The sequence below is a fragment of the Strongylocentrotus purpuratus genome, unplaced genomic scaffold, assembly GCF_000002235.5.
Source record: "Strongylocentrotus purpuratus isolate Spur 01 unplaced genomic scaffold, Spur_5.0 spur5_scaffold_10, whole genome shotgun sequence".
Taxonomy (NCBI): Eukaryota; Metazoa; Echinodermata; class Echinoidea; order Camarodonta; family Strongylocentrotidae; genus Strongylocentrotus; species Strongylocentrotus purpuratus.
Genome location: NW_022145595.1, coordinates 20,614,316 through 20,626,998, shown reverse-complemented (window position 1 = coordinate 20,626,998; position 12,683 = coordinate 20,614,316). Strand labels below are relative to the sequence as shown.

General features: G+C 36.3%; 1 protein-coding gene across 1 annotated transcript in view; it reads left to right on the top strand.

Annotated features, from left to right (window-relative positions):
• LOC592559 (erlin-2-B) overlaps positions 1-11,826 on the top strand; it is a 19,570-nt gene extending 7,744 nt beyond the window's left edge. Inside the window, exons 8-12 of the mRNA XM_030979727.1 lie at positions 1,062-1,120; positions 1,852-2,033; positions 5,205-5,284; positions 6,734-6,859; positions 7,799-11,826. Of these exons, the coding sequence (XP_030835587.1) occupies positions 1,062-1,120; positions 1,852-2,033; positions 5,205-5,284; positions 6,734-6,859; positions 7,799-7,900 (549 nt within the window). The 3' untranslated portion in view covers positions 7,901-11,826. The remainder of the gene's footprint in view (positions 1-1,061; positions 1,121-1,851; positions 2,034-5,204; positions 5,285-6,733; positions 6,860-7,798) is intronic.
• The last annotated feature ends 857 nt before the right edge of the window (positions 11,827-12,683 follow it).

The window sequence follows — 12,683 nt, the reverse complement described above, 5'->3', positions numbered from 1 at the left end:
GATAAGAAATTTGACCCAGTCTTCGTAAAGTTACAAGCACTGTACACAGAAAGATGTATATGGGACTATACGCACACGTGCGCGACACGTGCGTTTATCTCTCACAGACCATGTAGATTAACTTATTTACCAAATATATCAATTAGTAGGCGGTTTCCCGGCAAAATTTGTATTATCATGTATTAGTCAAAACATATTCTTTCACATGATTGGTAATGAGAGCTTCCATTTCATTTTTTGAAATTGGGGCGTTTCCAAAACTGGTCTTTACCTTTAATCCATCTTGCAAACAAACATGGTGGTCATGAATAAAGTTGTTCGGTGTTAAAGCCATACTGTACTAGAATCACTAGCGCGAAATCGCCTCTAGCGCCATCTCAGGTCAGCTGTAGCAGTATGGTCCTGTAACTTGTGCTTCCCTAGGTGCGCTTTCGAGTCCTCTTCTTGCAAAATTACAATGACGTATTGGGTTACACGCTGTTGGCAAGTTGACCCTGAGATGGCGCTGTGCAATTAATTGAACGCTAGGGGCCGAAAGTGCATCTGTTCAGTATTGCTTTAATAAGTCATTTTCTTTTGTTCATTTTGGAACACTTGCACTTAATAATCAAATTCATGTACCAAAGATTCTGCTGTGAATGTGTTTTCATTTATGCTGTCTGAACAGTATCCTGTTTTCTTTTGATTCTTTTACTGAGTTGCAACATACTGTTGTTATTGTTATATTGTTATTTTTTTGTGTATATAAAACGGGCCTTCCAAACATTTAGATTCTTTCAATTTTGTGTACCGGTACTGTGTTCTCACTTGCGGATGTTATTCATGTAATATTGTGATTTTGTTAATGTACTCTACAAACTGTCTGGACACTATGAAAATCTTGATTACTGTTAATAGCTGAACTGTGTCACCACTTGCTATTAATTTCAGTGTGTTTTCATTGATCACTGCAGACTGTCTGAACAGCATTATGATTTGTTTGTATGCTGTAAAAGCTGAAACTGTGTTCCAACATGCTGTTGTTCCTCATGCCAATACGTTTTCATTTGTTTACACTACAGGCTGTCCGTGTTACCAAGCCGAAGATCCCAGAGAGCATCAGGAAAAATTATGAGCTCATGTAAGTCACTATTCACTCGGGTTAGATTCATCACCATCCCTGTAAAAAATGGCCTTAAAGATAAAGTTGAGTTCTGGTCATGCGATTGCATTGTGAAAGAAATGGTGTGAAATCGACCAAAAAAGGTTGATCATCTAGCATTTAAGTATTGATGTGTACTGCAAGGTTCTGGAATCTTCAAAATGATAAGAAGTTTGGCCCAGTCTTGGTAAAGTTACAAGCACTGTACACAGAAAGATGTACATGGGACTACACAAACACGTGGCGTTAAAATCCGTCCCGATTTCTATGATGTTACATGACATATTTAGAATATGAAGGCATTTGAAGAGCCATGCTTTCCAGGGAACATGTTTTATCTGATGTTCTTCCATATAATAATAATAATGACAATGCTCACCAATTATTTTTCACCTCTTCCCAGAACTCAACCTTCTCTTTAATTGCAAGCTAATGCAAACTTGCTTCTGCACTTTTCCGCAGTGTTTTCAACGAACTCTCTGTAAAAACTAGATTTGATATGTTCATTCATTACCTCTTTGAAGATTGGTGAAGATAGTTTTAGTTTCTTTTAAAGATGATTTTCCATGGGTTTGAATCAGTGAATCAATGGTTTAACGTTTGGGTCTTCCATCGGTTGAATACTCTATTTCCAAGCATTTGGAATTTTTAGTCCCATGTATTGACTTGTATGCCATGTTCTTATTATTGCTCCTCTATGTTATCTAAAGGGAAAATGAGAAGACCAAACTGCTAATCGCTGCCCAACATCAGAAGGTCGTAGAGAAGGAAGCGGAGACCGACAGGAAACGAGCCGTTATCGAGGCAGAGAAGATTGCACAGGTGGCCGGGATCACATTTGCACAGAAGATCATGGAGAAAGAGAGCGAACAAAAGATATCAATCATTGAAGGTACATCCCTCATTCCTACATTTGGTTTGTTTTCCCGTTTGCATATTGACTCTTGATGCCAAACCGTATGCCTGTTCCGAACATGTTGGTCTCTCTAAGGATGAGATTATAATATGATTTTTAGTTGTCCCTAAAAGTTCCCCCTCTCGACCTCTTCCACCCCCAAACATTTCTTGCATTAATTAAAAAAAAATCTCTCCTCCTCTCTCTCTGTTTCTCTCTCTTTCTCCCATCTCTCTCTCTCTCTCTCCCCCTCTCCCCTCTCTCTCTCTCCCCCACATGTTTTTTGTTTTCTAATCAATTTACTGTTATTAACCAACCTCTGTCTATATTGACTCTCCATTATCTCTCTATAGTTGTGTCTCTACCTTATATTCATTTTCTGCTCAGGGTCTCCTTAGAAGGGATTGAGAACACATAATAATAATAATAATAATAATAATAGTAATAATAATAATAACATTTTATACAGTAGGCTTGCGGGTGCACAATGTGTGAGAGAGAGAGAGAGAGAGGGTTGAGGAGACCTGGAAAGGACTCTGACTCTGTAATCTTTCTTGGGGGTGTGTAGTCGTGAAAAGGACTGTTTGTTTTGTTTCTTAGCTAAAAGTTCTAAGGAGAACTATAGCGCTTGGAGAGGATGAGTGGCTCGACGTTTCGAACAGGTTGACTATCCGTCGTCAGGAGTGGAGAATAGCTGGCGTGCGTGACCTTAAGTCACCGGGGTGCGGACGTCGGGGAAAATTAGGTGACAGTGTGGGCTTGAGTCATCGGGGGATGGACATGGATGGTCGGCTCGTTCGTCTGACTGTCCGTCTGGGCTAGAGTCTCCGGGTTGCGGACTTAGAGAGTTTCCAATCCATGAGTGGGGTGTGTTGTCGGCGAGACGATGTGTGTGTCCCCAACGTAGGCAGCGTTGTAGTCTGTTGTCGTCTGCTGTGCATTGTAGCTGTGAGGCTGGCGGCTGCTTTGAGGGTTCGGCGGGTGGCGGTGGTTGATGTACGGGTGTCTGTCGGGGTGGTGAGGGCGGTGGTGGAGGCGGTGGTGACATGATGGAGGCGCTTTAGACATGATTATTTAGTTCATACATATTATATGTAGAATTATTCTGAACCAAATATATTCATCAGATGGTAAATTGTTTTCCCATTGTCCATCTCATACTAACTATAAGTCACAGATCTATAGAGAGAGCAAGAGACTTGATCATAGCTGCTTGAGAGACATTTCATGAAGCTCCAAAATAGTTCCCTCCCATAGAGATTGTACATGGGTGGGAACTGGTTGGAGTTTCATGATTTAGCTTAGGCCAAATAAGTAAAATGAAGTGTTTCTTGTCCCCGCCCGCCTCCTCTTTGGCCACCACCTCATTTTTGTCTCGCCTGCGTAGCAAAAAGCGAGACATAGGCGCCGCTTTTCCGGTGACGGCGACGACGGCGGCGGCGGCGGCGTCAACATCGAAAACTTAACCTAAGGTTAACTTTTTGAATTTTTGATATCATTTTTAAAGTATAGGTTCTTAGTCAATGAAACTTTGACTATAGGGTAATCAAGTATCCCCAATCATGTGAGTAGAATTTCAGATCACAAAGTCAAGGTCAAAGGTCATTTCAGGTCAACAGACTTGGACTATGTTGTAGCATCATCATCGAAAACTTAACCTAAGGTTAAATTTTTGAATTTTTGATATAATTTTGAAAGTATATGTTCTTAGTCAATGAAACTTAGACTATAGGGTTATCAAGTCTCCTCAATCATGTGAGTAGAATTTCAGGTCACTAAGTTAAGGTCAAAGGTCATGTAAAGTCAAAAAAACTTAGACTTTGTTGTAGCATCAACATCAGGATTTTCAAAATGCTTCTTCTTCGTTATTTTTCAACTGATTTTGATTCTGATTGTTTCATATGATAGGGCTAGGAGGGGGATTTAAAACTTCTAAACAGAATTGTGTAATTCATTATCTATGCTAATTTATGCAAATTTATTCCAAAAATAACAAAAATTGCTTCTTCTCCCTCATTTCTTGACCGATTTTGATTTGGGTTGCTTTATATCGTAGAGCTAACTTTGGTACACTAAACTTCTACACAGACCTTTGAAATTGTTCTCCATTGATTAATTATGGTAATTTATGCAAATTTATTCCAAAAATAACAAAATTGCTTCTTCTCCCTCATTTCTTGACCGATTTTGATTTGGTTTGCCTTATCTGGTAGAGCTAAATTTGAAACACTAAACTTCTACACAGAATTTTGAGATTTTGCTCCATTGATTATTTATGGTACTTTATGCAAATGAAATACAATTATGTCCCTTCCAGGGCATCAAATTTTAATTTTTTGACCAGTTCAAAAGTGTACCACATAAAATTTATGATATTTGTTGTTGCGAGATGTGGATAAGTGCTACCTCATTGACATTCTGGTTTATCATATTGAATTGCGTTATGCAGGCGAGACCGCCGAGAGCGTTTCCCTTGTTTTTACTATTTACTATTCAAAAGAAAAAAAGACCCCCCCCCCCCCCAAAAAAAAAGCCTTTGATAAACATTTTGTTTAAATAACTTCTAAATTGATACATATCATTTGTTTTGTCATACATTGCATCAGTATACTCACATAGCACAATATCTGTGAATAAATGGGCTTGCATGGCCAGCTATAATTAGTATGGCAGCCATCTTGGAAAGAAATAGCAACAAATTGCAAAATAGTAAATAGTAATGCCCTGCCTCCTCCTTTTTTTAAAAAGTCCAGACGAGAAGCACATTATTTTTGTTATTTGGCCTTATGTGTTACAACTACCTCTCATTGCGCTATGATGTCAGTCATCCCTTCTCTTGAAAATAGTACCTACTGCTGTGCTTCTAATATGGCATAAAAATATATTATTGTATTGCCCTTTAGGTGCCAAAACATGGGGTTGGTCGGTCAGAATTTTTTTTTCTTTTTGTTTCTCCCTCTTTGGGCTGATGTTTCTCAGATTTGAATGCTTCAATATTTTCTCTAAAAAACTGTTTAAAAAATATTTAAACAAAATTAAAAGCCGACCATAGATTTCAAGATTTTTGGGTCTGTCGCAAAGAGTAATGCAACATCTTTTTTGTGAGGCCTTATGGTGGGCAAAGTTTCTCCTACCTAAACCAATCGCTTTTTATTTTCTCTATCGCAGATGAAACTCATCTGGCCAAGCAGAAGGCGAGAGCTGATGCACAGCTCTATTCATCAGTCCAAGAGACAAAGGCCAATCAGGTGAGAAGAGATTCACAATGTTTTTGTTTAAAAAATGAAGAGCTTAATTCCAAAAGGAGCTAAATCCACTTTTGATGAAAATTGAGTTATTGATATCAGAACATTGTTCCTATTAGTACCCGTCTTTCAACAAATGATGTAAATTTTGGGAGCAATTATGAAAAAATGCACCTTCTAATATCACTTTTTCTGTAGACGCCTGTACAAAATCTGGTAAATAATCCTTTTTTCTCTGAAGTTACAAAAATGGATTTAGCTCCTTCTGGAATTAAACTCTTCAAATATATAATTTTGGTGCTTTCCGTTGTGAATTTTAGTCTGTCGGTGGATGAAGTACCTAATCCAGTTATCGTTGAGCCCTTCCCAGTTAGTGTTCTTTCTCTACACTGATGTGTGGTACGATTGCATTGAGATATCCAAAAGGAGTTGTGGTCTCTAGTGGATAAGTCACCCGACTGCAGATCACAAGGTACTGGGTTCAAATCCCATCCCAGCAATAACATCCTTTGGCAAGACGTTAATCTACATTTGCCACTCTCCCTCCAGGTGGTAAATGGGTACCCGGTAGGATGCGAAAGTTAATGCAGTTTTCTCAGCATTGTCTGTAAAATGACGCCTGGCTGGAATGCTCCCCAGGGAGTGGAGAATGTGCATACATTGTGTTAGCTTGTGTGTGCTTTTAAGCGTTATATAAGTGCAATATTATGTATTATATGTTATATTAAGATCCTCTGAAAATCTAAAAATGTAAACCTATTGCAAGTTGCTAGTTTTGTAGTGTGTTATGATCAAGAATCTCTATAATTCAAGTCATATTTAATTATAATTCAGAATGGATGCTTCACTTCAAATTGATTGCTTCTCTGTCTAGAATTTATTTGAAAACTACGACAGTTTCAAGTTTTAATGTGGCTTATATCCTCAAATTCAAAGTATTCTCTGGAAGCTGTATTTAAGTTTTTACAGATGTGTATCAATCAGATATGATTATTTATGTCTGGGGACCGACCTTAAACATTACCATCCGAAAAAGGTGACTCGGTCTTGTACAGGGGTCCGCTGAGTCCGTTTGCAGGCGAAGACAGAGAGGTGACCGTACCATGGGCATTACCTCTAGACCAACTCACAACTACAACCAGTGACTGGCTACGACTCTCGTTCCATTAATTGCTGTGCTGTTTAGAGTTTATTTGGAAAGTATGTGATAGTTTCAAGTTTTAAAGTGGATCATATCAACATTTTTCAAAATTTCTCTAGAAGCTACAACCAGTGACTGGCTACGACTCTTGTTCCATTGGACCCCACCAGCCTGTATATCCCTTCTCTCAATATTTAGGAAAAAGTCCTCTGAAAATCTGAAATTGTAAACCTATTTCAAGTTACTAGTTTTGTAGTGTGTTATGATCAAGAATCTCTATAATACAAGTCATTCTTTCTCCCAATATTCAGGAAAAACTGACCCCGCAGTACCTTGAGATGCTGAAGTACCAGGCGCTGACGGCCAACACCAAGATCTACTTCGGCAACGATATCCCAAACCTCTTCATGATGGGAGACACCAAGGAAGATCCAAAGGTATAAAAAGATTTCTCTGGCTAGGAAATGCGATTGCAAAGAATTTCAGGAAATCAACCTACCTACCAGCAATTGCAATAACCTCAAGCATCACCCATCGCCATAGCAATGGGATACCTCGTTAATGCTGGCAAACTGACTCTACACTGATTCTAACAAAACCTATTCTTTCCCGGTATTGGTAATAATGCTGGCAAACTGATTCTAATAAAACCAATTCTTTGCCGTTATTGGTAATAATGCTGGCAAAGTTGACCCCAAACTGATTCTAACAAGACTGATTCTTTGCCATTATTGGTGGTAATGGATTATTTGTTCGGTCTGACATTACATTGAGATATTAAATAATTCAAAAAATTATTTTTATGTGTGGATTCTCAAAAGTCTGGGCGATTGTGTTAGTGGCTTTTCTACCAATGAACTTTTTTATGTGAAAAATATGAATTTGTATCTCCATTCCAATAAATCGGGATTTGGGAATCCTCCTTTCCACCCGTTCCAATAAACAAATAAAAAATCAAGAACAAAATAAAGTACCAGATTACAAAAACAATGTGCGGCTCTGAATACCAAGGTAAACAGAAGCTAATGTCCCTGGCTAGGTGACATTCTACATTTGAGCTCTTGTGATTTCAAAAAAACTCTGTATAATATAACTATTTACACAAATACCAATGCATTCTTCTCTTGAAATATTCCTTGTTTCCTATTTCATTAGGTTTGCTCGCCTGTATGCTCCTTTCACTGAGTGTTAAATGCATGTTTTTCTTTAGTGTTCCTTTATTCATTCTTTGTTGTCTATCAAAATCTGTCATATTTTACAAGATGTGAAATTGCTTCTTTTTTTTTTTTTTTTTACTAATGCAAAAAGTTCAAATGTAAAAGTGCTAATAAATATACTCAAATCATTCATTCATAATTCCATCTAACCTCCACCAGGCTGTATCAGCAGCAGCAGCAGCGGCGGCAGGTTTGAACCAAGAATCTACGAGCAAGAAAACAGAGACCAAATCAAGATCTACAGGGAAATCACCCTCATAATAAAACCTTGGATTAGGAGTAATATAGTAGAGCACACTACCGGGTATCTTTAATACAAGAAATCACAGATGGCAAGAATTCAGATTCTGTGCCAAATTTTCAGTCCTAGCCAATTGATGGAAGGTATATCTTCGGAACACAATGATATTAAGTAGCAAACACAGACATAATAATAATATTAATAGTGGGTTCTTGTATAGTGATTGTGTCTGTCAGAGTCGACACTCCTGGCGCTCCACAATTTTTACCCGGCTTTAGCATGACTGCCATTATGGCCATCAATTTTTGTAATTGGAATAAGCTTAGTTAAGCTTAAGCTCAGTGCAAACTAATTAAACAAAAATTCTGAGAGGGGGGTCTGCGAAGGGAGTTTCAAAGACACAGTGCACAAGTCGGATATGTATTTTCCATCCATTCATCTTTAGTGGGAAGCATGTAAGTTTGCTGCTATAGGGGAAAATATCTTTCTAAATGATAGTGTTATTTTGAATGGTTCTAGATAAATGTATGTAAATTTTGTTGGTTATCAAATCAATATCTTATAACGATAGATTAGGGTTGAAATTACGTTTCTAGCTATAATGACAATCTTTGCAGTACATGTAAGTATGAGTTTTGTACTTGCATATATGCGTGAGATATTTAACTGGATTACAGAGACTAGACTTAGTGTACAGATGTTTCGATGTGCAATGCTTGCGTGTACGACTTCTAAAACTCGGTAAGTCATGCAGCAATATCAGGAAACTACTGTATACTACAACTAGACGATGGACTTTGCAATAAAAAAATAATAATATAAGAAAAGACAATATAAAACTTCAGGTGAATATGCCTTCATATATCAAATATAATAGGTCTTCAAAAAAAAAAAACACTGACTGGTAAAAGAATATGCTTGTTTGTTCAAGAAATGGATGAATTATACATGTATAGTTCTAACGTAATTTTCAGTCTGCTCTCTGTGTTTGAAACAGAACTAGAATATCTGAATAATCATAAAGTTTGTTAGGATACAGCATGAAATGTTCACTTTTGAATGCCTTCAAATGGCTTCTTTGATGCTGCTCGATTTCTTCTTTTTAAAGAAGAGGAAAATGTTTTATGATTCTCTTGTCATTCCTTTAATTTAGATTGGAAAAATTTCATGTATTTGAAAATTAGTTTTTTTAAATTTGTTTATCTAGGATATTAGAATGTTGAGGCCGATTGGAGAGTTGGTATATTTCTAGTAGTAAAACTGATTCAATATGATTTACTGCAACAAATACATTTTCATTTTATGTGTGTTAAAGATGCACTATAATCATATGCAATGCATGCAGTTATCATCTGTTTTACATATTATACTCCTGTATTCTGTTCATTCGTTCAGTAGGTCACAGTTACACATCCTAAATGTACAGTCAAACCTGTCTTACTAGTGGCTACCTCTATATAAAGGCCACCTCTCTATAGTGGTCATACATTGTGCCTCCCTTGAGAAAGAAATGAGAACAACACTCGTTTATTTCTAGAGGGAGAAAAAAAATGCATGGCCATTATAGACAGGTCGGCACAAAGACACATTTTTAGCTGTACCTGTATATGAAGAAAAAAAATGGAAAAAAAAAACAAATCTGTTAATACAAGTTTCATGGTTATTCCTTTTGAGTGAACTCACCACTCAAATTTAAGGAATTTTGTTTAAAATGCGAGAATCTTTCTTTTCCTGAAATATGCAATAGCGAACTCTTTTAACATTTAGCTTAATTACCTATATCTCAGAGAAGGATTCATGTACGTTTATGACTGTTTCTATGACTTCCATATCTATAATATCTTATATGTATATGTTTGCATTATGAGTTATTAAAAGGTATTTGAACTTTGAATTGTGATAGGTGAAACATATAAATATTATTCCTTCTTAAATAAGATGAATCATTGAAAGGGTGTTAACTTGTTTTCAAATTAAACATGAGTACTGATAAAAAGGAATCATTTTCTGGTAAATTTGTTTGACAATGATATTGAAGAGTTCATATTCAATGTGACTTTATTGCAATGGCTAGACTTTTATGATTATCTTAAATACTTGTTAGTTTTATCAAGAAATGGAAGTGCATTGTAGCTAACAAACCAGAGATCGCTATTTTTGGTTCTAAGGGTATTTCAATACTGCAAAAACAACTAATAATTTTGATTCATTCAAAAATATAGATGAATACTTGAAATATAAAATGAAACCTTGTGTAATTCAAATGTCTTTATATTTGTAATTTTTTCTTGTAGTATTTGATATGATATGATTTTATATTACTATTATCCATTTTGTATACTTTTGAATACATTTTGAAATTTACCTGTAATCAGTAAATTGAAAGCTTTTTAAGCTTTCCTCTTTTTTTACATTTCTTCTTTGGTCATAATGTTATCTGATGATTATTGTTCAATATTTGGTGTTATGTAACACAATGTAAAGTTAATTGTCACAAGGTAATTTTGAAGGTGTTGTGAGGCAATTTTGAGAAATATGATTTCTTACAGTTAGTTATGTTAGCTAAGATGTACAACTTGTATTATTCATTAAAAGAAAAAATCATCGGCCAATCCAATTGGCTCTCTTAGATGTCTTGGGATTTATAAATATTTGTGATGTTTTGATATATAATTATGCACATATAACTTTCAAACAACTTCATGTTCTTTAACCAAATAATTGAATTGATGTTCATTCCTTCTTTCTTTGATTTGTAGTGTTAACTAAGTGTTACTAAGACTGTTATGTGAAAGGACAAATGTTTATGACCGAATGTACGTACAAGGCAAAAGAACAAAGGCGAAAGAACAAAAACACATTCATATGGTGGTGATCCAACATGTGCTCTGGCGACAGTTGCTCTAGCTTTTATTTTGTCAAAGGTATAGGGTTAGGGTTAGAGTTGCAATTTGGTGTTGGTTTAGGTTTAGTGTTAGGGTTAGGTATAGTGATGGACCAAGGGTCGAAATTAAACATTCTGTTAGTGTAATAAATTGATGTGGAGCAATTATCACCAGAGCCTATGTGGTATACCCATCTGGTATGAAGGGAATGGTAAGAAGTATATTAGCTACTGGTATCTATGCTTTTACTAGTTTCCTGAATGTTTTTTTTTCTCCAGGAGATGGCAGAATGATAATAATAATCATAATAATAATGGTGGCTTCCAATATGGTGCACATGTCCGTCACGTTGTGATGCTCCTGTTGCCCCAACATCACTACCCCAATCATAGCTGGTGGCCACATATGTAGCGCTCTGGCATATCAGGTACCCATTTACACCTGGGTGGAGAGTGGCAAAAGTGGATTAATGTCTGGACTTTTTAGCATATTGAGGATTCTCCAACCGGGGTATACAAGTGTTTAAAAAAGGTTATCTGACAAAGAAAAAAAGAAGTATTCTACTTTTCCCAGAAGCATAAGTATGTCTCAAAAATATCTGGGGCATTGCCACCTCTTAAAGCATATAATCTTACAGCTTTGATTGTCTCTGTCTTAGTTTCATTTTGTGAATGGGGCATAAAATGCCCCATTTATCAAGAAATAGATGTGATACTTTCAACAAGGAGGACATTTTAACAGGTGTTTCATAATCTAATATCTTTTGTTTCTTATGTTGTCATTTTTTATATGCATTTGGTGTCACCTGTCCATAACCCTCCCTGGGAGTACACACACGTGGACATTAGGGACTTTTAGATTTGCTTGGACTTATACGTGTGACGTCCATTTAAGGCAGTGCATTAAAAGGACGTCGATCGTAGCAATCCACGTTGTCGTTGTGCAAATCTAAAAGTCTCTATTATTATGTGCCTTGAACTTGTTGGGAAAAAACCTTTGTACTGTTCAGTAAAAGCTGTGTAGACTTAATTAAAATTTTAAGATTTCTTATCTTAAAGAAATACTGTGCTGTTTGTCTCTTTCAAGTTTGTATTTGTTGTTAAGAGAATGAGTGAGGGAATGTTTGACCGGGTGGTGTTGGTGGCTGTATTGTTATGTAATGTATTTATTATCAATTTTGTTTATTGAAAATGTATAAGTTGAAAACTGCTGAAAATATTTGTGTCCCCTTGATATAAGTTCAAGATTTTGCTTCTTATGTTCCAGTATTTTCTTATCTTTCTGAGTTTCTGGGAAACATTTCATTAGCAACAAAACATACATTGTTTTTGATAGGCATAGAAAACTATTAAAGCCCATCTGCACTAGTTTGGCCAGGAGGGATTAGACCTCCCTGCATGGTCACTGACGGGTGATTATCTCATCAAATCAGCTTTCAAATAACAGTAAGAAAAAGGGGACCATCGCGCTCACCGATTAGATAGTGTTTGTTAATAGAGGGCGCAAGTTGCTAAAAGTAGTGCTGTGATCGAGGCTTCAAAATGAAAAGTTAGAAGTCATTAGATAAGATTTGATTTCGATATACAACATATTTTTCATGGGTTCTAGTCCAAATTATCATGGGCTTTGAATTGAATAGTTTCATACAACACACTAAATGAGTTTCATCTTGAATATTAAATCCCTCCTGCCCCCACCAACTTTGCAGAATATACAGTTTATAATTGTATAAGCTTCTCTGTCACTCTGCTTAGTGTAACCACGCTAGAATACTTTGTGCCAAATTGAATATCACATTATATTAATTTGAAACATTTTGTTGAGTTTATCAAAGTTTGAATGCAGGAGACAAATCGCCTTGATCATCATAACCCTTTCATACCAAGTATCAAAGTCCCGAATATCATTTATTTAGCTT